Genomic DNA, 23,295 nt, shown 5'->3' with positions numbered 1-23,295 from the left:
TATTTGTGTACAGCGCTTTGTGACTGCCTGTCTGTGAAAAGCGCTTAATAAATAAACTTTACTTACTTACTTTAGTTGTTCACACAAAGCATAAAGGTAAAAAAACCAAACAAAAACAATATATACAGTGTTATCTTCATTTTAGATTTCAAAAAGTATTTGCGGCTCCCAGTGTTTTCTTTTGCGTGGAAACAGGGTCCAAGTGGCTCTTTGTGTGTAAAAGGTTGCAGACCCCTGGTTTAGACAATGAAAAATGTGTGAAAGTATAAAAGTGGACAGCTTTATTTTGCCGTCCCTGGGGCACATAAGGCTGGCTTTGGTAAATAAGGTTTAAACGGCAGTTTGTCTTATTCACGCTAAAACAGGAATAACTGCTGTACCCGTAAAAACGTCAAATGTAACCCTCCGCGGGGACCACTGAGCCAAATAACTGCGACACTTAACTCGCTTACAGTCAATGCTTCGCACACGGAAATGTATACTAAAAACAGCCACCTTTGCCGCTTGACAAGTTTTAAGGCTAGTTTTTCTAGCTCGACCAAAAGTGTTTCCCCTCCCAAAGAAACCCGGTGTCTGTACTTCCGAAAAAAGGAGTGAAGCCCGGAAACGTCAACAGTCTTCAGCATTTTGTCGGCACGGTGTCTGCTCGCAGGTCTGCCAGCTGGACAGACGATAAGCCCAGTAGCAGGTAGGCTAAACACAGCAGTATCTTCGCTTTATTTCTGCTGTTTGCAAAATGCTAGCTACTTCACGCAAATGAATGTTAGAGCAGTTTAAACCATCGTGAGAAAATCCTGACTCCCACACTGAAAGAAATGGTTACACTGGAACCTATTGTTCATCTCTCCCGGGAATTACTTCCCACGATAAAGTTTTTTTCGCCCTAACCACAAACAGCTAGCGTACGAATGCACTTATAGGCATCCAAATCCCGCGTGGGAAATCTGCCAGGCTGTAATAATTATGTTAAAAAAATTTGTTTGATAATTCGTCGTTTCTGTGCTGTTTGACTGCACTTATCAGTTAATGTCCGCGTGCCATTGTCTACAGTAGCGTGCGAATGTCCGTTGGAAATGTCACAGTTAGTATTTCTTCCCCATTCCGCAAAATCAGTGTTCCGGTCATTTCGCCACACAAATATTTGACATATCCGCTGTGCAGTGGCGATCCTAGCCTGTTTGGCGCCCTGGGCGAACACTCCCTCTGGCGCACCTTGCAAACGAAGGGCGCCCTTACTCCCAGCAAATGGGCGATAGAAAACCGATCGATCGGTGCCTATGCCGTTCCCAATATGCGCTGGCATGATGTCGGGGCAGCATGAGTACCAGCAATTTTTTATTTTTTTTTGCCGATGCCCTGATGCCGCCCCGGGCAACCGCCTGTGTCGCCCGTATCAAAAACCGCTACTGCCCCTGTGAAATGTTGCGAAATCCATAAATAGTGGGTTTAAAAGCTGTGTGTGGCAGTAATTTCTCAGACTCGCTGGTCTTGTTCAGCGTTTTCCAAACTAGACTTACTGGGATGAGTAAATGTGCAGCTCACGTTGCTCACCGGGTTCCATAATCCCTTTTTCAAATGAGTCATCTGCCGTTATTACAGGCTGTCACAACAGTGACCATGCAAAAGCTGTCAGAGTAATTACACAAATTGAAATATCGTTGCCAACTATTCCATCAGAAGACTGACAGGAGCGGTATGTAAAGAGCTGTGCAGTGGTTTGCTTTTTAAAATGCAGATTTTATACACATACATTTGGTATAATTCATCATTTACCTAATACAGTTTTTGTAACGTTTCTCATGACGTTTAACGTTTCTGAGTAGGAATAAGTAATCGACGTGCACTGAGTTGAAGATGTGAGAAGTTAATGTCCACCTTTCACAAAGTATTTGCCCGTTACAGCTTCTAGGGAAAACAATCCTTGTTTTCTTTCTTTTCTTTTTGTGAAGCTTGAAAAAATGGAGAGCCAGAGTCAGGTTTTGGAAAGGCTGCGCACAGCGTTTGAATCGGGTGTTACAATACCGGAGAAGTTTCGCAGGACACAGCTGACCAACCTAATGTCCATGATCAAAGACAACGAGGAGCAGATTGTAAATGCGCTGCACAAAGACCTCACAAAGGTACAGGACTGTGCTCACGTGTTCCACACAAAGCATGAACACATGACTGTAATTCTCCAACACATAATTACGCAACTAAAGCCTCAGGCTTTTGTTTGTCTTGCTGTCATGATGATTTTGCAATCATGACAATTTGTTTTAAAGCCTGTAATACAACTGTACGGAAGTGGTTAACATCTCCTTTAAAAAACATTAAAGTGAGAATAGTTTAGTGAATTTAATCGATTCTTGCTGTTGTTGCTGTCGTTGCACAATAGCCAAAATTTGAGGCCATCCTGTCTGAGGTTGAAATAGTGATGAACGAGCTCCATTGCGCCCTCAGTAACCTCACAAGCTGGATGCAGCCGGAGTATGTGAGCAAAAACTTGGTAAGTTAAAAAAAAATGACTTATTAATAGTGTGTGTGTGTGTGTGTTTGTGTGTGACCAAATAAAACAAAAAAGGAAACATTACACAACCGTTTTCATGGCCCAAGTAATACTCCTCATGTCAAACAAGTTGAACCTCTTGTGTCCTCGCAGTCTTTTTCCTGCAGAGAGAAATTCCTGGCACCTCCCAGAGAGATTTCAGGCAGTGCCAAAGGAAATTCACCACTGCAGAATGATGAGAATGAATGTAGCAACTCCACTCTGAACGTGTTTATTAGGAAATCACTGTTAAACAAAGAGAGCACAGACTGAAATACGACGTGTGCTGCGCTTTCTATTTTTTGCAAGATGAAATTTATGGCCAGTGCCTCATTGGCACACATAGTTTTCAGACTGTTTTTAATGTTAAATTTATAAAATGTATATGTCTAGCATTTACTGACAGCAATCCATAATATCTTCATATATCTATGCATGTCCTGCATTTTGAAAAACCTTTTCTTGCTGCATAATTTATTTTGTAATGTTTTCTGTTGTTCAGGCCACAAAGCTTGATGAATGTTTTGTACGGAAGGAACCTTTAGGAGTTGTGTTGATCATCGGGCCATGGAACTACCCCATGCAACTTCTCATCGTACCCTTGATTGGAGCCATTGCTGCAGGTAGTTCCACAAACACGCTTTTAGCAAAACTAAATCCTGAAGGCAACATTAAAATTGATGACAATAATGTAATCACAGGTACCTTGAGTGAGGTGACTTCAGAGATTTAATGCTAGCTCAGGAAAAATGTAACTGGGAGGGGCGTGGTGGTGTGACATGTGAATACCTCACAGGAGCGCGCTGAACAATCTGCAGACGTCTTAGGGATGTTTTGAAGTTCAATAATTCAAATGTGATGAAATAAAGGGATGACTAACAGTTCATAGACACAGTGGAACTCAACTTGGTAATATTTCTAAAAGTAAGAGCGAAAGTTTTAAAGTGAGCTGACAGAATTTGCAAATATGGCAACGAGTCCTAGAGTCCACCTTGAATGATTTTATAAACATGACAATGTAACTGCTGTGACTTCATGTGCCTTTACATGCTGCCTGTTGTTGATGTCTTTGATTAGGAAACTGTGTGGTCATCAAGCCCTCCGAAGTCAGCGCCGCCACAGACAATCTGATAACGGAGCTCATCCCCAAATATCTGTCTAAGGTGAAATAACTGATAATATCAACCAGAAGTAACAGACAAATGAGTTTTTCACAATTGTTATGAATAGAGATGGGCACAGTGAACGTGACAGTGACGATATGACTGTTGACAGGACTGTTATGCAGTTGTTCGCGGTGGAGCAAAGGAGACCCAAGCCCTTCTGAAGAATCGATTTGACCACATTTTCTACACAGGTAAAAACCTCAGAGCACACAGGTATGCATCAGATGTCAGGAATTTTACATAGCCAAAGCTTCACTGTACTGTTTAGAGGTTTAGATGATTATGAGTTAATTATGAACTGTCTAATACAGCATGTCAATAGTAAAGTGACACACAATTCTCTCCTCTTTTCCCTGGTTGGCTTAGTAAGACTGAAATGTAGATTATCCTTTTCTGTTCTGGGAACTGAGTCTTCACCCGTCTTTGTTAGGTTCTCAGGCTGTGGCACGCGTTGTCCTCCAGGCTGCTGCAGTCCACTTGACCCCAGTGACCTTGGAGCTGGGAGGCAAGTGCCCCTGCTTAATATATGGTCGGGTGAATGCCACTGCTGCTGCTCACCGCTTGGTGTGGTCCAAGTTTTTCAATGCTGGCCAGAGCTGTGTGGCACCGGATTACGTTCTGTGCTCGAAAGCCACTTGTGATGCCCTTGTGCCTGCATTGCGCCAGGTCCTGGAGGACTTCTACGGCAGTGACATTCAGAAGAGCCCCGATATGTCACGCATTGTAACACCTAAACACTGGACTCGTCTGATGGGACTGCTCAACAGGACCAAGGGCAAGGTCGTTGTGGGAGGAGAGCACGACGAGAAGGATAGGTACATAGGTGGGTTAAAAAGTATTTTAAGGAGGATTTGGTGTTTGGTATAAGACCGTATATTAGCTGGTATACATTTACTTTTAAATAAACAATGCAAAAAATGTTACACCAGTCGGCCACAACATTAAGAATACCTGCCTAATATTGTGTAGTTCCTCTCTTTCCACCAGCTCTGACCCGTTGGGGCGTGGACAAGTAATCTTTGTCTGGTATCGGGACATTGGTAGCCAGTCCCTTGGGTCCTGGCAGTTGCAGGGTAGGGCCTGTGGAGCGGGCTTGTTCCAGTCTTTCCCATTGGTGCACAGTTGGATTTGGATCTGGAAAGTGAGGAGTCAACACTTAAATTCTTTGTCATGTTGAACCGGTCTTGAACAGTTTCTCTGGTGTGATGGGACACATTGTCCTACTGGGGGAGACTGCTGCCATTGGGGAGTGCCATTACCATGGCAAGGTGTGTTGGGTCTACAAAAATGTTTAAGTAGGTGGTACAAGTCAAACTAAATAAACATCAATGTCAGAACCCAGGATTTCTCCACAGAACATTACTTTTTCCTAGTTTTTGTTCATTGTTGTGGCTGATCTGTGTTTAGATCACACTTTTACTTAATGTTTCAAGGAAAAACAAAAAGAGGAAATTAACAGTCTTCTTGACCATTGATGTAGGGAAAGTTTATTCATCAGTTTCACATGTAAAATTCTTGTTGTGAAAAAGTCGCTCTCCCAGCCCAGAGTTAGCATTGCACCGCTTTTAAAAAAGAAAAAGAAATTGCCTTTCAGCTTTGAGACCTGTACTATATTGCCAGAAGTATTTGCTTGTCTGCTTTCACATGCATATGAACTTGAGTGACATCCCAATTTCAATCCATATGGCTGAAAATGCCTTCCGCGAATGGATGGATGGTTGAAAATGACATCAGCCTAACCTTTTCAGATCTAACTTCCACAAGTTTAGCAGTGTGTTTCTGGGAATTTTTGACTATTCTCTCAGAAGCACATTTGTGAGGTCAGAGACTGATGTTGCATGAGAAGGCCTGACTCGCAGTCTCTGCTCTACATAATTCTTCTCAAAGGTGTTCTTTTGGGTTGAGGTCAGGACTCTGGCAGTTCTTAGACACCAAACTGACTCATCCATATCTTTATGGAAATTGCTTTGTGCACTGTTAGTGATGTTGTAACAGGAAGGGGACATCCCAAAACTGTTCCCACAAAATTGGGAGTGTGAAATTGTTCAAAATATCTTGCTCTGCTGAAGCGTTAAGAGTTCCTTTCACTAGAACTAAGGGACTGAATCCAACTTCTGAAAAACAATACACCATAATTCCCCCTCCACCAAACTTTACACTTGGCACAGTGCAATCAGACCAGTACCATTCTAGCGACAGAGAAGTGTGATTGGTCTCTCCAGAGAACAAATCTCCACTGTGTTAGAGTCCAGTGGCAGGGTGGTGAACACCACATGAAGTTTGGGGCTCTGTAACGGTTGGCTCTGCAGAAACGTGGTGACCTCTGTGCACTATGCACCTCAGTTGTTATTTTATATGGCCTACCACTTTGTGGCCGACTTACTGTCGATCCTAATCGCTCTAACTTGGTTATAATGCAACAGCTGACTGTGGAATATTTTTAATAGTGAGGAAATTTCATGAGTGGACTTGTTGCAAAGGTGGCATCCTATCACGGTAACACACTGCAATTCCCTGAGCTCATGAGAGCGACCCATTCTTTCACAAATGCAGTAAAACTGCTTGATTTTATCCACCTTGCCATGAAATGATTGGAACACCTGAATTAAATGACTTGGATGGCACAGTGAATACTAGTGTTTAAATAGTCTCACTTTTTCTTAAAGCAGTCTTTATATTAGAGTGTGACCAGTGTATTGATGGGGCTGATATATTGGCTGACATTAGCTATTTGGAGATTCATTGGTGTGATGCGTGATTAAATGAGAATGTAAAAAGTAAAGAAGAGACAAGAGAAACACCCTTCAACCAAGTTATGCATGTTGATTTTGCAAAGTTTGTCCACCAGAGGGCGTTCTACAACTTTCCTGCTGGTAACATGGAACAAACAACAACCAGCAGATCAGAGCAGAGTTGGGCAATAAAACAAGATTATTTTTAAACTGCATTGTCGTTAGCTTAGTAAAGACTCAAACATTAACTACATATAAAAATGTTAGAAAAATCTGAGTGAAAGGGGGAAAAGCGCAAACAAAAACCAAACAAATGGATTCATGTGTATTTTTGTACCCAAGTTACTAACAGAAACCAGGTTACATGGGTAACACACTTCATTATTTTTGTCAGTGAGATCATTATGTTATTCCTCTTTTGACTGCATCCTTTACAGGTCATCTCACCTCATTCCTTGTATCCTTTTTTTTGTCACACTTTTCTATAAAGTAGCTTGAGTCTGAATTTCCTTGACTGAAAAAAATGCATATATGAAAGAATATTTTGTCCTCATCTTTCCATAGCTCCAACGGTAGTGGTGGATGTAGCTGAAGATGATGCTCTAATGGAGGAGGAGATCTTTGGCCCCATCCTGCCGATCCTCACGATTGAGTCTCTGGAGGAAAGCATCAAATTAACCAAAACAAAAGAGAAGCCTCTGGCCTTCTATGTTTTCTCAGATGAATCCTCTGTAAGAACACAGAACTCTGCAGCCTCCACTTTCTGCTGTAACATTTATAACATTTAGTCTTTTAGCTAATATTGTCATTATTTCTTTAAGGTGGTGAAGAAGGTGCTGGAAAATTCAAGCAGTGGAGGATTCTGCTCTAATGATGGAATTGTGCACATGGCCCTGCCAGGCCTGCCCTTTGGAGGTGTAGGTATGTGTCAGGCTGGCCTGCTGAGAAAGAGATGTAAGAGATGCAGTCATATGCGTAACCAGTGTTCACTCTGCCATCCAGGAAACAGTGGATTTGGTCACTACCATGGTCACTGGGGCTTTGAGGCGTTCAGTCACCAGCGAGCAGTCATGCTGCGTGGTTGGGCTTTGGAAAAACTTAACGCCCTGCGCTACCCACCGTATAGTGATGAAAAGTTGAGCTGGCTGCGCTGGACCACCTCACCCAAGAGCTGCTCAATCATGTGATGACCGGCAAGAAGAGTGTGAGTGAGAGCGAGAGATGAGTAACGGTTCACATTAAGGATTTTGTAATAAGCCTTAGTAATTAAGTTTATTTAGATGTTAAGGCATTCGTATCTTACTTAATAACAGTATAGATGTTTAAGAAGTTGCTTTGAGTGTCTTAGTTATTTAGAATAACATTAAAATTCATTGTGGTTTGACTTATCCATGAAGGAGTCGCTCGAGCCTCGATTATATTTTCTGCATCCACCGGTCTGCTAAGATGTAGTTGGATGTAAATAACAAAAATTATGTCATCTTACTTACTTTTATGCTGTTTTATTAAATAACTCATTTTTGTTAATATTGGCTCTAAATAGACAAGTTTCTTATTAAGGTTCATGACTCTGTTATGCTCATAATATTTCTGTTATTTTTACAGATCCCCCATCTGGACTGAGCGCTGCATGTTGTCAAGGGTCATTCAAAAAATGAATAAAGTTGCATTCAAATAAATCATTTTACTGTTGAAGCAGAAAAAGAAATAGCTCTTTTGAATTTATTTTGTTACCCAACAAAGACGATGTTTTATTTACCTCACTGGATTATTATACCTGTGGCAGTATCAGGCATGTCTTAGGAGTGATGATGCATATGATAAACATGATTATTTCTTCTTGAAAGAGCTTTTCCCAAAGTGCTCATTTTCTGCACAAACTATCTGCTGAAATGTTAACTGCATTACTGACTTACTAGCTTTAAAAGCGAGTAATCAAAGATGCTTCCTGTTGCCTTTTCCCCCCTCTTTGTTGTCCTACCTCTACAAACTGTGCTGTATTAATCCTGTGGTTTAACTTGGCCTGTTAGACTGTACCAGACTGAGGTTCTTGAAGTCATGTGCCAAGTACTTTTTGAAAAGTTCCTGCCTTTCTAACAGTTTTGAAAAACATCTGACACGTCAGGTTAATGTTTTAAAAAACTGTGTCGAACAGCCTTAAAAAAAAGAAAAAAAGTTTTTTAAAAAAAGTAAAATTGTCTCTCATAATCTTTATATTATGAAGGGAGAAATCGGTGACCAAATCGGTGTTGGCTATGTTTATTTGATAGAGCTTTTTCTGAATGTTTTATAAAAGTGACTTATTTTTGTTCAAAATGATGTTTGCTGAGTGTCGGTATGTTAGAAATGTATCAGAATTGTAATACTGTACACTGACTAATATCATTGCATTGACAATGAGCATATCTAATAATACTCTTCAAATAGGGAACATTATTAAAGTGAATATCATCTTCAGTAAGACTTACAACTAGTGATTGAGACAATGATGCCTCCTGATAATTTCCTGCCTAAAATGTTAGCATGTTTGTCTTTTTGTAGCCAGAAGCTATCACGTTTAGCGGTGCAACGTTTAGCTAACGTTAGCTAGCTTGATTAACAAGGTGCCGACTTCAAACTTATTGTGTTAGTGATGCAGCTATACAAGTAATTTTAGCAACTTTAAACCAATAATGCTCATGAGTATCTTTCTCCTGTAAGTCGAAACCATATTATATTTGCCAGGAAATTATATATTTTGTTATTAATTGTTTATTCAATCTTCTGACATTAAAAACAAATACTAATTAGCATTTGTTAGCATATGCAGGTTTCATTTTCATGACGGTGAAATGTCTCATCTTTGCTACACTTGTGCAACTCATTGCTTAAAAATGCATTGTCCTATTTATTTACTTTTTTGGTTGGGAAACCAAAAGTACACTGACATCTCATAAAAGCTCATCTATCAAATATGACACACTCGGTGTTACATGTTAAGCATAATTATGATAATAGGAGTAATTGTTACACTATATTTTCATATGCTTCCTAAAATTGCCTTTTTGACCTATCAACTGATAAAACTTTTTTTATTACTAATTTTTTTATTTAGAGGTTGGTTGTGTTATTGTGCACACATTAATTTTTCTCTAACTTCTTAATGGAAATACAAAGATGATACTGTGTGGTAAGTTTACATCTGCAGTTGTTATAGACGACATGCTGTGGCGTTAAATGGCCGCACATCTTAAATGCCAACGGTGTCCGTCTTCCTGTTCCTGTGCTGCATAGTTATGTGTAATTTTGTTACAGTGTTGCTGTTTAACAACTGTACAGTTTTAGCCAGATGGTTTCTGTCATTGTTTTTTCGTGAAGTAATGTGAATAATGTAACTTTGCTTCATGGTGTGACAAAATTAATAAAAAATAAAAATACAGTTTCAAACACAGCCTTTAACTTCCAGCTGAAAACTTAACAGTGCACTACTGGATCAAGAAGTAGCACATTTTGTGAGTCATGTTTAACTGATCATATTTATTACAAATATTAAGCATCAGGTCATCAAATCAGGTTCTCTCTGGTCTCGAGTGGACATCAGCCAGGAGAGAGAAACAGATGGCTCTGTACTCTTAATAAGCTTTCCCCCTAAACAAGCTCATGTACAGTACAGCTCAGCCACCATAGAGAAAGGACCAAAGCCCACCCAGATGAAACATTGCTTTCCTTCCTGTGGTATAAATTATAAAAATCAACTACGTTTTAATATCACTTCTTTGAAGATTTCTTTCACAGAAATTACGTAAGAAAAAAAAAAGGAAACCGCACCATCATAAAAAGACGTTACTGTGATGGCTGTACATGAGGCTGGCTTGGGTCCTGCTCATGTGTAAGCTACTACTGAGTGGTGGAGAAACACGGGGAGGCTGGATCTTGCTCTCTTGACTCCTGAAGATGATCTTGCAGCTAGCAGACAGCTCTGCTGTGGTGCGTTCATGGCTCTGGTTTGTATGAGGAGGGTGGATTTGTCCCAGGGGAGGCCTTCTCAGGATCTGTGGACTCTGGCTGGGGCGAGGGGCTTGCTGCTGCTGCTTCTGCTGCCGCTGCCGCCGGCTCTTTCTGCACCAGCTCTGGCTCATCCTGCCCTGCCTGTGGTGGGTGGACCAGGACCCGGTCGATGAGGCCAAAGTCCTGTGCTTCCATGGGACTCATGTAGCGATCCCTTTCCATCACACTTTCTGTAAGTCGGACAGAAATGAGCGTTTTATAGTTTAAATGTTTTAAACTAACTTTCCTCCTCTCCTTATACACATGAAAATCAGTTTCTTTGAGATTAGGGATGGGTATCGAAAACCGGTTCTTGTTGAGAACCGGTTCCCACTGTTTCAATCCCTTGGAATTGTTTGCCATTTTTGCAAACGATTCCCTTATTGATTCCAGTTTCCCCGAATGACGTCACCACGTTGCGGAGCGTCATTTACCTGGCAGGAAACATGGCGGCTCAAACGCTCAAAAGTTTGGTTATACTTTTTGAGAACGGATGACAACAGGGCAACTTGCAATACTTGCAAGGTAGATATTTCATTTAATGGAGGAAACACTACGAATATGCAAAAGCATTTGCTCACAAAACACGCGATGACCTTAAATGAATGTTGTGTTTTTAATTCCACTACGGACTCGTGAATCTCAACCCAGCAGCAGCGGTAACGTTTGCACGTCTTCTCCCGTTAATGCGGCAGGTAAATAATCAACTAACAGTGCATATTATGTTAGCGCGATCTGCCTTATTACAAAACCTGCCATTACTGTGCATTTAGGTGACCATGATGAGAGAGACAGACAGAGTTTGGCTCAGATGCTGGCAGTTCTCGCTGCAGTCTACCGGTAGCGTCTCCTTTCAGGCCAGGATAGACGAATGTCACCGAGCAGTGACTAAGTTTGTGGTAAAAGGCTTGCACCCATTTGCCACAGCAGATGCCCCGATTTTCGGTAAGTGAATGTATTTAATTGTAGGCAGGGACATTACTGGATATTCTTGTGTAATTGCTACAGAAGAATTTATGTTATACTTTGTTATTGCTACAGAAGAATATTTATTTTATTATTTTACATTTACAATTTTTTTTCCTGGGGACCCTGTGACACCCCATTGAAGAGCCGTAGGCTGGATCTCTTAAGATCTCACTGTTAGGTTTGTAAGGCCATATTACTCCTAAATTTCTATTTTGTTCAAAGAGAAGATATAAAACAAAGTTCTGAGCTAATCGACCTTAGTGTTCTCCTTTTTAAAAAGAATCGATAAAGAATCGAATCGTTAAACAGAATCGAAAATGGAATCGGAATCGTGAAAATCTTATCAATACCCATCCCTATTTGAGATGATGTCTAACACCTCTGTGAATTCCAAATATTAATGTTCATCACACCTGCAAGTCCTACACTCTTCAGAATAAAACATTATGGCCACCCTCGTCCATATATAATATACGGTTGGTTATTTGCATGTCACACATTGCCACGAACTTGAGACATGCACTCCAGGCCTGGATTAGCCTTCTTTGTCTGAAATCCAAGTTTTTTGTCGCCAGGAAACATGCAAAGGGGGGAAATCATTGTGCTGCTTTTGTCCTACTTTTAAGTTTGTACTGTGTTGTGGTAATGAGCTGCACAAACATACCAATGGTCTCCAGTAACTGGCCCGTGTGTTTGGCGTAGATGTTGTTGATCTGTCTTTTCAGCTTCAGGATCTCTTCAGCCTGGATAGCAATGTCAGTGGCCTGACCCTGGACACACAGCACACTGAATGTTATTCCCTTCTTTACACCAACTGACCAGTACTCACAGAGAGACTAACTTACTCTGGCCCCTCCTGAAGGCTGGTGAACCATGATGCGGGCATTGGGCAGTGAATGCCTCATGCCTGTCGTTCCTGCTGCCAGGAGCAAGCTGCCCATGCTTGCCGCTTGGCCAACACACCAGGTGGAGATGGGATTCAGAATGTACTGCATGGTGTCATAAATGGCCAGTCCTGCTGTCACCACACCACCTTAAAAAGAGACAGAATGAGAGCTGTCTTTGCATGAATTTACTCATTTACTTAAATACACTGCATTCAACAGAGACGTTAATTATGTCAGGCATAAAATTTCATCTGTGAGATTCAGATCACAAAGTATTTGGACTGTGTGATACCAACAACACAAGATCATCTGCTGCCACTCTTATATGTCCATATTTGGAATATACTGAAGTGGGCGTATTGTGCTTTTCCTCAAGTTTCATCACAATAAAAGCAATTTATGCCCCGTTTTAAAAACGGATAACGTTAAAAAAGACAAATAAATAAAAAAATTAAAAAAAAAAAAAAAAAAAATCAGGCCACCTTATGTATAGTAATCCCTTTGAGCTCCATTGCCGTGAATGCATGCTGTCAAAGAGAGGGGCTAAAAGGAAGCTCTGCCCATCTGCTGTTCAAACTTTTTATTTGGCAGCCAATCAGAAGAAAGGTGGCTTAAAGGGGCGGGGCTAGAACTGCTTCTTTGACTGTTGATGGACAAACTGGCTGCACCAAAGCCCAGTATAAGATAAATCAAGATTACTTTGTATTGTGAATCATGCAAAGCTACTCTAACAGAGTCCAAAAGTAAAACATGGAGCTGACAATGAATATAGCAGGTCCACTTTAACTTCAATGCAACGCTAGTGCAACCATCACACCCACAAACAGTGTTACAGCACTTAATACAAACTGTACCATAAGCATACATGCAATGACCAAAGCTGAAGCATGGCCACAAACACCGACAGGCTTCAGTCACAAACAAAATGACAGCAGCCTGTGAAAGTCCCAGCGAACCAGCTGGTTTTGCTTCTGTTACTACAAATCAAGAAACTGTTACTTTATAAATACTGCGATTAAAAACATCAATATTTTGAATAAGCAATAAAAAATTATAGTTAATTTTAAAGGTTTTAACTGCACTACTTTTTGGCAAAAGAATTGTAATCAAAATACAAATTCTTGTAGGTGCTGAGTGAGCCTTAGCACAATGACACAAATATACGACAAAATATTGATAGTTAGTGTGAGTACTCTCACAGTCAGCAGTGGTTTACTGTAACACTGACGCAGCTCAGCCTTTCTCCGTGGATCAGAAATGAAAAAGTAGTGCTCTAACAAGTTCTTTGCTGTTTCATTTTCATGACGGTGAAATGTCTCATTCCTTTATGTCTGTGAAGGTTCTCAGTCATCCAGGTCATCGTAGTCAAAGGAGCTTGCAAAGAAAAGCGTCTGGACTTCTTTAAGTTACTTGAAGACGTTTCACCTCTCATCCGAGAAGCTTCTTCAGTTCTAAGGTCAAATGGTGGAGAGTCCCAGATATAAACCTAGTGGGAGTAACCCCCCACAGAGGGGGGGGGTTACTCATTCCTTCATCCTTCTTTTCATAAAGTTTATCAATAAACCTCACAGCGAAATACTCAGATTGGAACTCTTCCTTTTGATTATGTCATACCAGGACTGTTGATGTACATGTGGATGGGCTTGTTGTTGCTTTCTGACTGTAGGAAGAGCAGCTGGGCTATAACCAGACTGGCTATGGAGTCATCGATCTGAGCAGACGGGGAAGAAAAAGAGCTTGAATATAAATCACTCTGAAAACATGTTTCCAAAAATCTTCAGGAAGACACTTACAGGACCCATTACACATATGATTCTCTCTCTCAGGAGGCGAGAGTAGATGTCATATGCTCGTTCTCCTCTCCCCTGAAACAAAACAAACAAAAAATGAAACAAAAGGAGAGGATTTTAAATCAAATGACAAAGATGTTCTCTGTGGATTACAGGTCTGAACAGCACAGTATCTCAAATACATACAGAAGGTTCACAAATATGCTGCCGCAACACAAATTCATGTTTTTACATCGATATTAGCAGGAATAAAGCCACTTATACATATGTCTGTCTTTGCTTTGCCAAGCAAACAAAAATTCTCTCATCCTAAATCTTCATGAGTCACACCTGTTTAAATTCTTTTTGTGCAACATTTTGCAGGAGAAAAGAAACAATCATGTATTTATATTGTATATACACCTCTATACTGACTGTATATACACTTCTACTAAACACAGAAAGTCCTGCTTCAGCCGTTCAAATGATCACACTCACCGTCTGCTCCACGACTATGGGTATGAGTGGAGTCCGGCATATGGAACTGTGGTGGATGGATCTGCTGTGTGTCAGTGTCAAAGAACCGATACGCAACACCTGCTGAAAGACAGACAAAAAAAATCCTCCCAAGATATAGGATCAACAACACTCCCAAAAGTTCAGTAACTGCAGTTTCCAGACATTTGATAACGACTGTGTTTAGTCTGTTCCTTCCCATTCCCTACAAGGCCACCTGGGTTGGCTGGAACACTGTTTACTTAGCCTGGCAGGGCGAAGGACACTGTCTCAGCTGAACTATGGACACGCACACACATACATATACTGATACTGATAAGCACTCACCGACGCATCACCCTCCCTACCCCGGATCCAACGCCACCTCCAACGCTTACCTCCCCTCTGATGTGGCCATCGGGTCAGTTGGAGGCGCAGTCGAAAGATTGCAGCGGTCCCAGATCAGATGTACACACTGGAACTCTTTCCCATGTTGCTTGTCTGTGTTTATTGTGCTATGGTGTGTTGATATCTGTGCATTCCTGTATTATCATTTTGTGTTACACATTTCGATGTTTTTTTCCTCGCTACCTAGCCTGACCTGTCTCCCCAATGTGATGTTTGTGTATTGTATGTACGGTCGGCAAGGTCTGTCATCTCGGTTGTGGCCAAAGACCTGCAACTGACAAATAAAGGCTATCTCATCTCATCTCTCATTTACAGACTGCTGTTGCCACCTAGTGTCAAGCATGGCTCAGTCCTATCTTTTGGAAAAAAGCTAGGACCGGGAAAAAACTTTGCCCAGTTTGTTGGGTCTTCATTTCTGCTGAGACATTTAGATGGTAGAGTATGAATATGGTGTAAACAACATAAAAGCATATCTCCATCCTGCTTTGTATAAACTGGTCAAACTGGTATAATGGTGTGGACGATACTTTCAGTGAACATTTTGGCCCCTTTAATACTAACTAAGCATCATTTATAGGGCAGAAATGACCATGTACAGCCTTTTATGATCTGCCCATCTTAATCGCTGCTTCCAGCATGATCTCAGACTGGTTTCTTGAACACGACGATGGATTCACTGCACTCAAATGAGTCACAAGATCTCAGTCCAACAGAGCACTTTGGGACGTAACAGAGATTCATATCATGAATGTGCAGCTGTCAAATCTGCAGCAAGTGCATGACACTATGTGTGACTATATGCATCATGTGAATAAAGGCCAACATCTCTAAGGGATGTTTTCAGCACTAGTTTGTTTTTAAGTGACAGACTAAAATTGCTTAAGGAGCAAACATGTTCATAAGTTCACAGCTGTCCTCGGACTAAAAAATAATCCAGAGAGAATTTGCTCATAGAATTCTGATCATGAGTTGAAACTTTTTTTCATACGACTATTTTGAACACTCTTTGTACAATCAAATAATAATAACAATAATACAAACTAAAAAACTAAAGAAGCACCGTGTGGGGAGAAAGCCCCACAAACTGCTTTTAAGCTCGTTGTGTTTGCTGATCGGGCTCTCTGTGATCCTCAGTGCTGTTAGCGTACAGAGCTGGCAGCTTTAACCTCCTAGGACCTGGCGTCCACATATGTGGACATCACATTTTGGGTTATTTAGACCAAAATACTCAATTTTGCTCTACAAGGGCCTGATATCCACTTACGAGGACAAATCTGGTAATTCCTTGTTTTTACATTCAGTCCCAATATGCCTAAATATCAAAGAGAAATTAAAAATGCATGTCGTGGAAGAGTTCGAGTCTTAGGAAGTTAAAGGTGGTGCCATCAGACTTATGTCACACAAGCTGTTAGCTAACATCATCAACACGACAGAATAACAACACAAACCGCCGAGTACACATATAACCAGTTTGTGATGTGTCGTCTGCGGACAGTCAAGTCTTACTGGAAAGGTTTTCAGTACTCACTCGTAACAGCATTTTGAAGGATTTTAGGGTTTAGCTTTCCTGTGTGACCCCGGAGCTCCTCCGGAACCAATTTCAACTTCTTCTTCCTTTGGGTTTATTGGCACTTATCCAACGGGTTTGGAGGTGCTATACCGCCACCTGCTGACCAACCTCATCGTGCTGGCTTTCTTCGTCTGTCAGTTGGCAAACCACGCAATGGTGCATTTAACCCGGCTAACGCTGTTTCCTCAAACTTCGTGAGCACCTAAAAGAAAAAAGAGTTCCATTCAGAGGCACTTAGTCCAGCTACAAATCGATATAGTATGAAGAGGAAGCACGTGTTAAATAATAATGGTGAGGATTAGGAAGAGGCAAATTAGTGAAAAATCAGGCACCAAGTATTTAAGAGCCTTCGTTTGAAATTAGTTTAGTTAGATTAATTAATTAGAATAATTTGTGCTTTGTTGTACAGTACTGTACAAAAGTATTGAGTCATATTTTGCTAGGATAATAGGATAGAGGTAAATGGACTGGTACTTACACAGCACCTTCCACTCAGTTTTAGCACTCAAAGTGGGTTCTACTGCAAATCTCTTTTAGTACTTTGACACACGCATTCATTCAGTATTTTTATCTATACACAAGCACTTTTATCTAATATTCCCACACAAATACACTCAAACTCTGATGGATGCATTCAAAACATTGCTACACCCACTCTAGAACCCGAGCCTCAGGTCCAGTGATGTATTGATAATGTGTCAGTTTATATAGAAATACAGTATATAAGGCAAAAACAGAGTTTGCACAATTCTAATGAGCTTGAAAGTCAGTAAATGCTGATTTTCAGTTATTTTTCAATGCATGCTCTCTGTTTAAGCAGTCTAATGTCAATATGACCTGAAGAAGTCACTCAGATGAGTGACAAAATGTTTCTCCCACTAAAAACACTACATGTGTATAAGCAGACTCAACTTTCTGGGAGTTTTGCAGGCTCATTGAAAGATATTCCAAAGCCCTTTCTTTGAATGTTGTCAAGCTTTTGTTTTGTTCTCTATGAAGATGATCGTACACTGCTTCAGTAATGTTTATATCGAGGTTCTGAAGGAGCCAGTCCATGACTGAGTGCTGCACTTTGTGTTTACTCTGGGAATGTGTTTGAAATTACTGTCATGTTTAAAAATTAGGCTGTTGCTAATCACATGCTTTCCAAATGGTAATGGATGTTATCTCATAATCTGATGCCAGTTTTCTGTGACCATAATTCCATCTATTTTGATAAGATCCCCAACACCACTAGCTGAAATTTCAGCCCCAAACTATGACATAGCCTCCATTGTGTTTTGCACAGAAGACAATCACTGCTGAACCTCACTACTGATGTACAAATACTGGGATGATTTGCACCAAAATTTTCAAATTTGGATTCATCGCTACATAAGACCTGTTGCATGTGACTTTCACTGGAAATCCCCTTGTGAGTGCAGAAATACAATTTTATGGTTGTCAAACTGTGTCCCTGCCTCGGCACTGGGAGATGTACTGAGATAGGGAGCAAAACATCCAATGCTCGTAGCCTCCGGCTGATGACCGTGCAGCTGACAACCGTGCAGCTGACTCTTGTTGGCAGAGCAAGTGCACAGGCTTAGAGCAGGAGAAACATCACGCCTGTAAAAGAATCTGAGCACTCTTGGAAACCAGTGACCTCTTCAAAAGGACAGGTGACAACTGGGAAAGGCTGGTGGATGACTAGGAAAGGCCATCTGCCAGCAGGAAAGACTGCAACAGAAGTGGGTTTCTATTCACCTTACCTCAGGGGCTACATGAAGCCCCATAAAACACCATTTCTTGACCGTAAATAAGCAGAAAGGAAGTCAACCCATGGAGTCTCTGAAAGTGAACAGGTGCTTCAGCTGTGCAGATATCTGGAGGATGTCACAGAGTAAGCTCCACACCCCTCTATCACACCTACTGGTTGGGTAAGGAAGAAGACTCATCGAATGGGAAATCTCCAGCACATTCTGTCAGTGTCCCAGGGAAGCTTCAGGTGGCACTATGATCATGTCCTGCCAAAGACACAGAACTAAAGAGCTAAACACAAAGGCTGGGTCACCAAACCAGGACCATGACAGTGTGTTTTTAAAGATTAAACCTTTTCTATACAATTTGTATTACAATTTCTGTGATGTGTTGTCTTTACTTCCTACATGAGCCTAAAGTCATTTTATTTTTATTTTATTTCACTCTTTTGTTTTATTTAGTCATGGAAGCAGCAACTTTGTAACACTGTCAGAAAACGAAAGTTTATTACTGTGTTATAATGGAGTATTATATATATATATATTTTTTTTTTAACTGAATGGTCCAAATACTTTTTCAGTCATGAACACGAACAGGATTTTTATTTTGAAAGCTTGGACCGGAAGATGTACTTTCCTACAGCCCAAACTTGGAACATAAGTGCAGTTGTCTACTTGCCCCCTCACTCTGTTACTTGGATTCAATCATGTCGAACAACAGCGCCGCCAACAGCAGTTTAGTCATCGCTCAGAAGGCAGTGAAACAGCTTCGTCTGGAGGCCAGCGTCCGCCGGATAAAGGTAAGCTCACCTCGCTTCACAGCTGAACTCAACACTTTATTACTCCGCTGCCTGCGCGTGACTCCCGCCCTGAAGCACAACCTAAGCTTAACGTGGCGCCCGACGCAGCTAATTAATCTGTCAATTAGCGTCAAAGTGGGAACATTACAATTCAAAAGCTATTTCAGAGTTTCAATAAGTGTTCTGTGCGTAAAACTAAACTCTGTTTGCTCTTGTTAAAAGTATACAGCCTATACACTCACTAAAATGAATTATTGAATTATTTATTCCTGCATTCACAAAGGACATCAAACGACCTGATACGCACACCACTGCAATAACCTATATGTTATTCATTCCCATGTTAGCGTGTGGAAAGCCATTCACAGTGTCATTTCTTGGTGTGCAGTGGAAATGGTAGCAAAACAGACTTTTCTGTAGGAGCAAACACAGTGGCAGCTTTGTTAATTGTGGTGCTGCGTGACTGGACTGATTGTTGGGTGGCTACTTATTTTAGAACAGAAGTCAGACCAGTTTCAAGTGTGTCTGTGTTTGGTGAATTAAAAAAATCACACAACAGTTTCATTCAGCAGACAAGTTCTTGTAATTTGTTACAGTCCGAAAACCAAAACACACACAGAAGAATTTAATTTGTGATGTTAGTTTTGTAAGTTTTGCAACATTTTCTTATGGTTTCTGTGTTAAACTGGGGTATTGGGGACCAAGCACAAGGCTGAGGGGCTCACAGGAAATCCACATGAAACAGGACCTTACACTGTGTCAGAAACAACTTCCAGATGATTTTCAAGCTCATGCAATGGAAACTGGCATCAGTGTTTTTTTTTAACTTTAAATATTTTGATAAGCAAAACAAATGTGGGCAAAATCACAAAGTGTAACATCCAAAATTCATTACACATGCATTTTGCAATCACATGGCACTTGAGGTGCCATGTGATTGGCTGATTAGATATTTGCATTAACAAGCAGTTGAACAGGTATGCTTAGTAAAGTGTGCAATACCTATTTATTGGAAAAGGAAATGACAATTCCATGTCTATTGACAGCATGTACAGTACTGTGCAGAAGTCCTGAGCCACCTCTCACTTATTTATATTTGGCTAGGACTTCACTTTTATATAATGCAAAATCAGAGTTTATAAAATTCTGACAAGCTTGAAAATCAACATTTTATGTGATCACATCTATTCTTCAATACAGTCTGTACTTTTTTTTATTAGTAATCTTCAGGAAAGGTTCTCCAAGCTTTTCTAAAAACAGTTCTTCTTTGGAAGTTTGCTGGTTTTTGTTCCATTCTCTGTCAGGATGATCCCACATAGCTTCAGTGTGTGTGAGTGTGTTTTATTTAGCTATCCTTTTACTGCGTTGGCAGTGTGTTTGGGCTCATTGATCAGTCGCTTTACAAGTGGTACTACATAATAAATCAAAGTCTGGTTTTTACTTTTCTGTGTCCATAATTCTGTTAGTTTTGATACGATTCTCAACACCATTAGATAAATCCAGCCCCAGACTGTGACACGGCCTCCACTGTGTTTACTGTGCTATTTGGGATATGCCAACAAAACAAAAACAACCAAAACTCCACATCACATACTGTGAATATTTCTGAGGAGTTATTGTAGGACTCTTCTTTTAGTTATAGTACTTCTAACAGTATTAGTTAACACTAACACTTGCTTTCAGGTTTCTCAGGCTGCTGCAGAACTGAAAAACTTCTGTTTGCAAAATGCCCACAAAGACCCTCTCCTCACCGGGGTGCCCTCCAGTGACAATCCTTTCCGGCCTCCCAAGTCATGTGTCCTCCTCTGAGGTATGAGTTTTTATATATATATTTGTGCTCTTTTAATTTTGGAAATGCTAAACAATAAGCTTGTTATTTATTAGAGCACAAGATGTATCCCTCTGAGCTAAATCTACTTGTTCTCTTTGTAGATCTGTAGAGTGCATTCAGGCAGTCTCCTCATTGTTCTAACGTGGATTTCTGTCATGTGCGCCGCCACTGTTGAAGATAACGAAGACCTAGTCAGTGAAGGAGTTGATTAAATGATAATGATTTCAGGTGAAACATTTAGCCAATCTTATTTTAATTATTTGTGTGTTTCTGCATTCTGCATTTCTGTTTTGAAGACCTGTGGAATAACATTTTTAACAGTCATTATCAGTGGATGTGCAATTGTATTTGGCACTATATAAATAAAATACAACTGAATTAAACCGGATGAAAATTCACACAGCTGAAAACAACATGACTAGAAAAATTCCCATGAAAATTACACCTTAAAATACAAACCTAAGCAGTTTATTCCCATTTATAGATGTTTCCCAGGATCAAGCAGCAACCTCTAGACTCTAGAGTTTAGAGTCTAGACTTTAAAAATCAAGAAACAGAAGTTCCTCTAATGACCACTTGGCTCCAAATGTCATTTAGTTTGATTTAAAACAGAAATAAATGTGTTTACTCAGACTATTCAAATATTTTTTATGTTACTTAACACTACGAGCAGCTAACTGCTAGTGTTGGTAAATAACATCCAAATATAACTTCAAACAAACCCACTGAGCAACATCACACTGGCTCCATTTATCTTTAGTCTATGTCCAGAACAGGTGTAAAACAATCGTTTTAATCTTTATTTCTTTATTTATATATTCATTTTTTGTCAATTCTTTCAAGCACTAGATGAAAACATTCAATATAACTCAATTTCTGAACAACTGAGTTTAACGCATGTATTCCCATCATCAGTCAGAAGCTGACTGTCTGTAATCATCTATTTTTACCACTGAAAATGACCACGAGTTAATTCAGATATGAAGGAACTAACTGAGCATAAATGAAGCTCATTGGACACGGAGCGTACTACACAAATGACCAGCCATCAGTTTGTGTCAGAAAGCTCTCTCTAAAATGTATTTGAATTCATATCATAACATAAAGAACAGCAAATGTTTTATGGTGACTTTATTTACAGTGTAATGAAATGTGCCAGATATGGGCCCTTGTGTTTTTTACACCTACTGTTGCTTGCACTGTCATTTAATTGCTACTATGCATGTATCACATTAAATTATTACCCTAACAATCTGTATGTACTTTGTTTCCTTTCCGTTTGCTTTCTCCGTTTTTTTAAAAATGTAATACAAAATGCACAAAAGATATCTTCAAAAAATGAAGATGTACTATGTTTATACATTATTAATAATGTAGTGGTCAGTGTTTAGGATGTGAAAAGCTAATGGCTATCATGGAAATGGGGAAGCGGACGCAAGAGTTAATGAATCACTATCATGAATAGTACTCGTCGCCATTGATCGGTGGTCATGACGTTAACAGGCCTAAAACTGAGCCTGTGGCTCCATGTTAGCCTGCGATGCCTGTGTCACTCACTGTGCATCAGCCAGTGAGTGATGACACGTTTCTCTCACTGAAAATGTGTCCAGATGAGCTGAATCAACTCTCTGGGTTTTACTTACCTGGATTATTGGATTAGAGTTCCGCTGTATGTTTAAGTTGCACTTCTATCTTCTGAACCAAAGTCTAACTTTATTTTTCTTGTTGCAGGCTCTTCTTGAGAATCTGCATTTCGGATGTTCGAGCAATCAGTTCATGCTCCATTGATTAAAAATAAGTGCCTTTTCTGAGAAGTGTTGATGTTGCAGTGCTGATGCATGCTGGGAAATACGTATATTACTTGTAATTCCTGCCCCTGCTCTTGGTCATTTTTGGAAAATACCCATGAATTGGTTAAACTCAACAATGCAACAATTTGTTTTTCAGGGAGTTCATCATGTTTAGAAAGCCAAAGCAAAAAAGTGATGTTCAAATAAAGTACAAGGCCAGGACTTTGGTCTTGAGCAAAGCCTAAAAAATAAAGTTCTGATGGGTTATTTAATTATGAAACACTGTGCCCACTCATATTACCGAATTTCCCAGAGGAATCCACCCAAGGGATTAATAAAATTCTATCTTCTCTTCTCTTCTCTTATATGTTGAAAATATGCACTCACACAAATACATCTAGAAGCTGGTCCACTAGAAATGATTGTCTCAGTGGTTTTGTGGTGCGCTCACCCCATACAGTCGGAGAGCACCTGCAGGTAATGGGCTTCTCTCTGTTGCCTGCTTACAGACATTACAGTCGTCTTTATGTTATATTAGTAGGGCTGAATCTGTGTTGAGCTTGTACTAGTCTAGTTGAAGAAGCTGGTA

At 40.3% G+C, this 23,295-nt stretch overlaps 3 protein-coding genes across 5 annotated transcripts; 2 read left to right on the top strand and 1 right to left on the bottom strand.

Moving 5' to 3' along the window:
• The first annotated feature begins 404 nt into the window (after nt 1-404).
• aldh3b1 (aldehyde dehydrogenase 3 family, member B1) lies at nt 405-10,208 on the top strand. The gene is made up of 11 exons (XM_040049232.1): nt 405-688; nt 1,950-2,120; nt 2,378-2,488; nt 3,030-3,150; nt 3,605-3,690; nt 3,803-3,884; nt 4,124-4,516; nt 6,990-7,156; nt 7,247-7,346; nt 7,428-7,629; nt 8,031-10,208. Exons 2-10 carry the CDS (start codon nt 1,959-1,961, stop codon nt 7,610-7,612), a joined length of 1,407 nt encoding a protein of 468 aa, XP_039905166.1. The 5' UTR covers nt 405-688; nt 1,950-1,958; the 3' UTR covers nt 7,613-7,629; nt 8,031-10,208.
• Nucleotides 9,922-16,636, bottom strand: LOC120744703 (caseinolytic mitochondrial matrix peptidase proteolytic subunit). 2 transcript variants are annotated; one of them, XM_040049233.1, is made up of 7 exons: nt 16,508-16,636; nt 14,575-14,676; nt 14,101-14,172; nt 13,922-14,018; nt 12,266-12,453; nt 12,085-12,190; nt 9,922-10,642 (listed from the first exon to the last, which is right to left on the bottom strand). In XM_040049233.1, the coding sequence occupies exons 1-7, from the start codon at nt 16,517-16,519 to the stop codon at nt 10,398-10,400; spliced, it is 822 nt and encodes a 273-aa protein (XP_039905167.1). In that variant the 5' UTR covers nt 16,520-16,636; the 3' UTR covers nt 9,922-10,397. The 2 variants fall into 2 exon arrangements, with proteins under 2 accessions (XP_039905167.1, XP_039905169.1); XM_040049235.1 differs by having other exon boundaries at nt 14,575-14,673; nt 16,508-16,634.
• A 2,311-nt stretch (nt 16,637-18,947) lies between these two features.
• Nucleotides 18,948-23,061, top strand: si:dkey-204f11.64 (uncharacterized protein LOC100537752 homolog). Of its 2 annotated transcripts, XR_005698438.1 has the most exons (4): nt 18,948-19,085; nt 20,769-20,895; nt 21,018-21,144; nt 22,648-23,061. XR_005698438.1 is itself a non-coding variant. In XM_040049210.1 (3 exons), exons 1-2 carry the CDS (start codon nt 18,993-18,995, stop codon nt 20,892-20,894), a joined length of 219 nt encoding a protein of 72 aa, XP_039905144.1. In that variant the 5' UTR covers nt 18,948-18,992; the 3' UTR covers nt 20,895; nt 21,018-22,168. The 2 variants fall into 2 exon arrangements, 1 of the variants encoding a protein (XP_039905144.1); XM_040049210.1 differs by lacking the exon at nt 22,648-23,061 and having other exon boundaries at nt 21,018-22,168.
• Nucleotides 23,062-23,295: the final 234 nt, after the last annotated feature.

This window comes from Simochromis diagramma, unplaced genomic scaffold (genome assembly GCF_900408965.1).
Source record: "Simochromis diagramma unplaced genomic scaffold, fSimDia1.1 OVJJ01000517.1, whole genome shotgun sequence".
NCBI classification, from domain to species: Eukaryota; Metazoa; Chordata; class Actinopteri; order Cichliformes; family Cichlidae; genus Simochromis; species Simochromis diagramma.
Note: the sequence above shows the minus strand (reverse complement) of the source record. Positions and strands in the feature narration are given on the sequence as shown.

Coding starts and splice junctions, on each gene's coding strand:
- aldh3b1 (XM_040049232.1), top strand. CDS start 1,959: ATGGAGAGCCAGAGTCAGGTTTTGGAAAGGCTGCGCACAGCGTTTGAA. Junction 3,885..4,123: donor TGACCACATTTTCTACACAG/GTAAAAACCTCA, acceptor CGTCTTTGTTAG/GTTCTCAGGCTGTGGCACGC. Junction 7,157..7,246: donor TTTTCTCAGATGAATCCTCT/GTAAGAACACAG, acceptor TATTTCTTTAAG/GTGGTGAAGAAGGTGCTGGA.
- LOC120744703 (XM_040049233.1), bottom strand. Junction 14,019..14,100: donor TCATATGTGTAATGGGTCCT/GTAAGTGTCTTC, acceptor CCGTCTGCTCAG/ATCGATGACTCCATAGCCAG. Junction 12,454..13,921: donor CATGTACATCAACAGTCCTG/GTATGACATAAT, acceptor TCTCTTTTTAAG/GTGGTGTGGTGACAGCAGGA.
- si:dkey-204f11.64 (XM_040049210.1), top strand. CDS start 18,993: ATGTCGAACAACAGCGCCGCCAACAGCAGTTTAGTCATCGCTCAGAAG. Junction 19,086..20,768: donor CCAGCGTCCGCCGGATAAAG/GTAAGCTCACCT, acceptor ACTTGCTTTCAG/GTTTCTCAGGCTGCTGCAGA.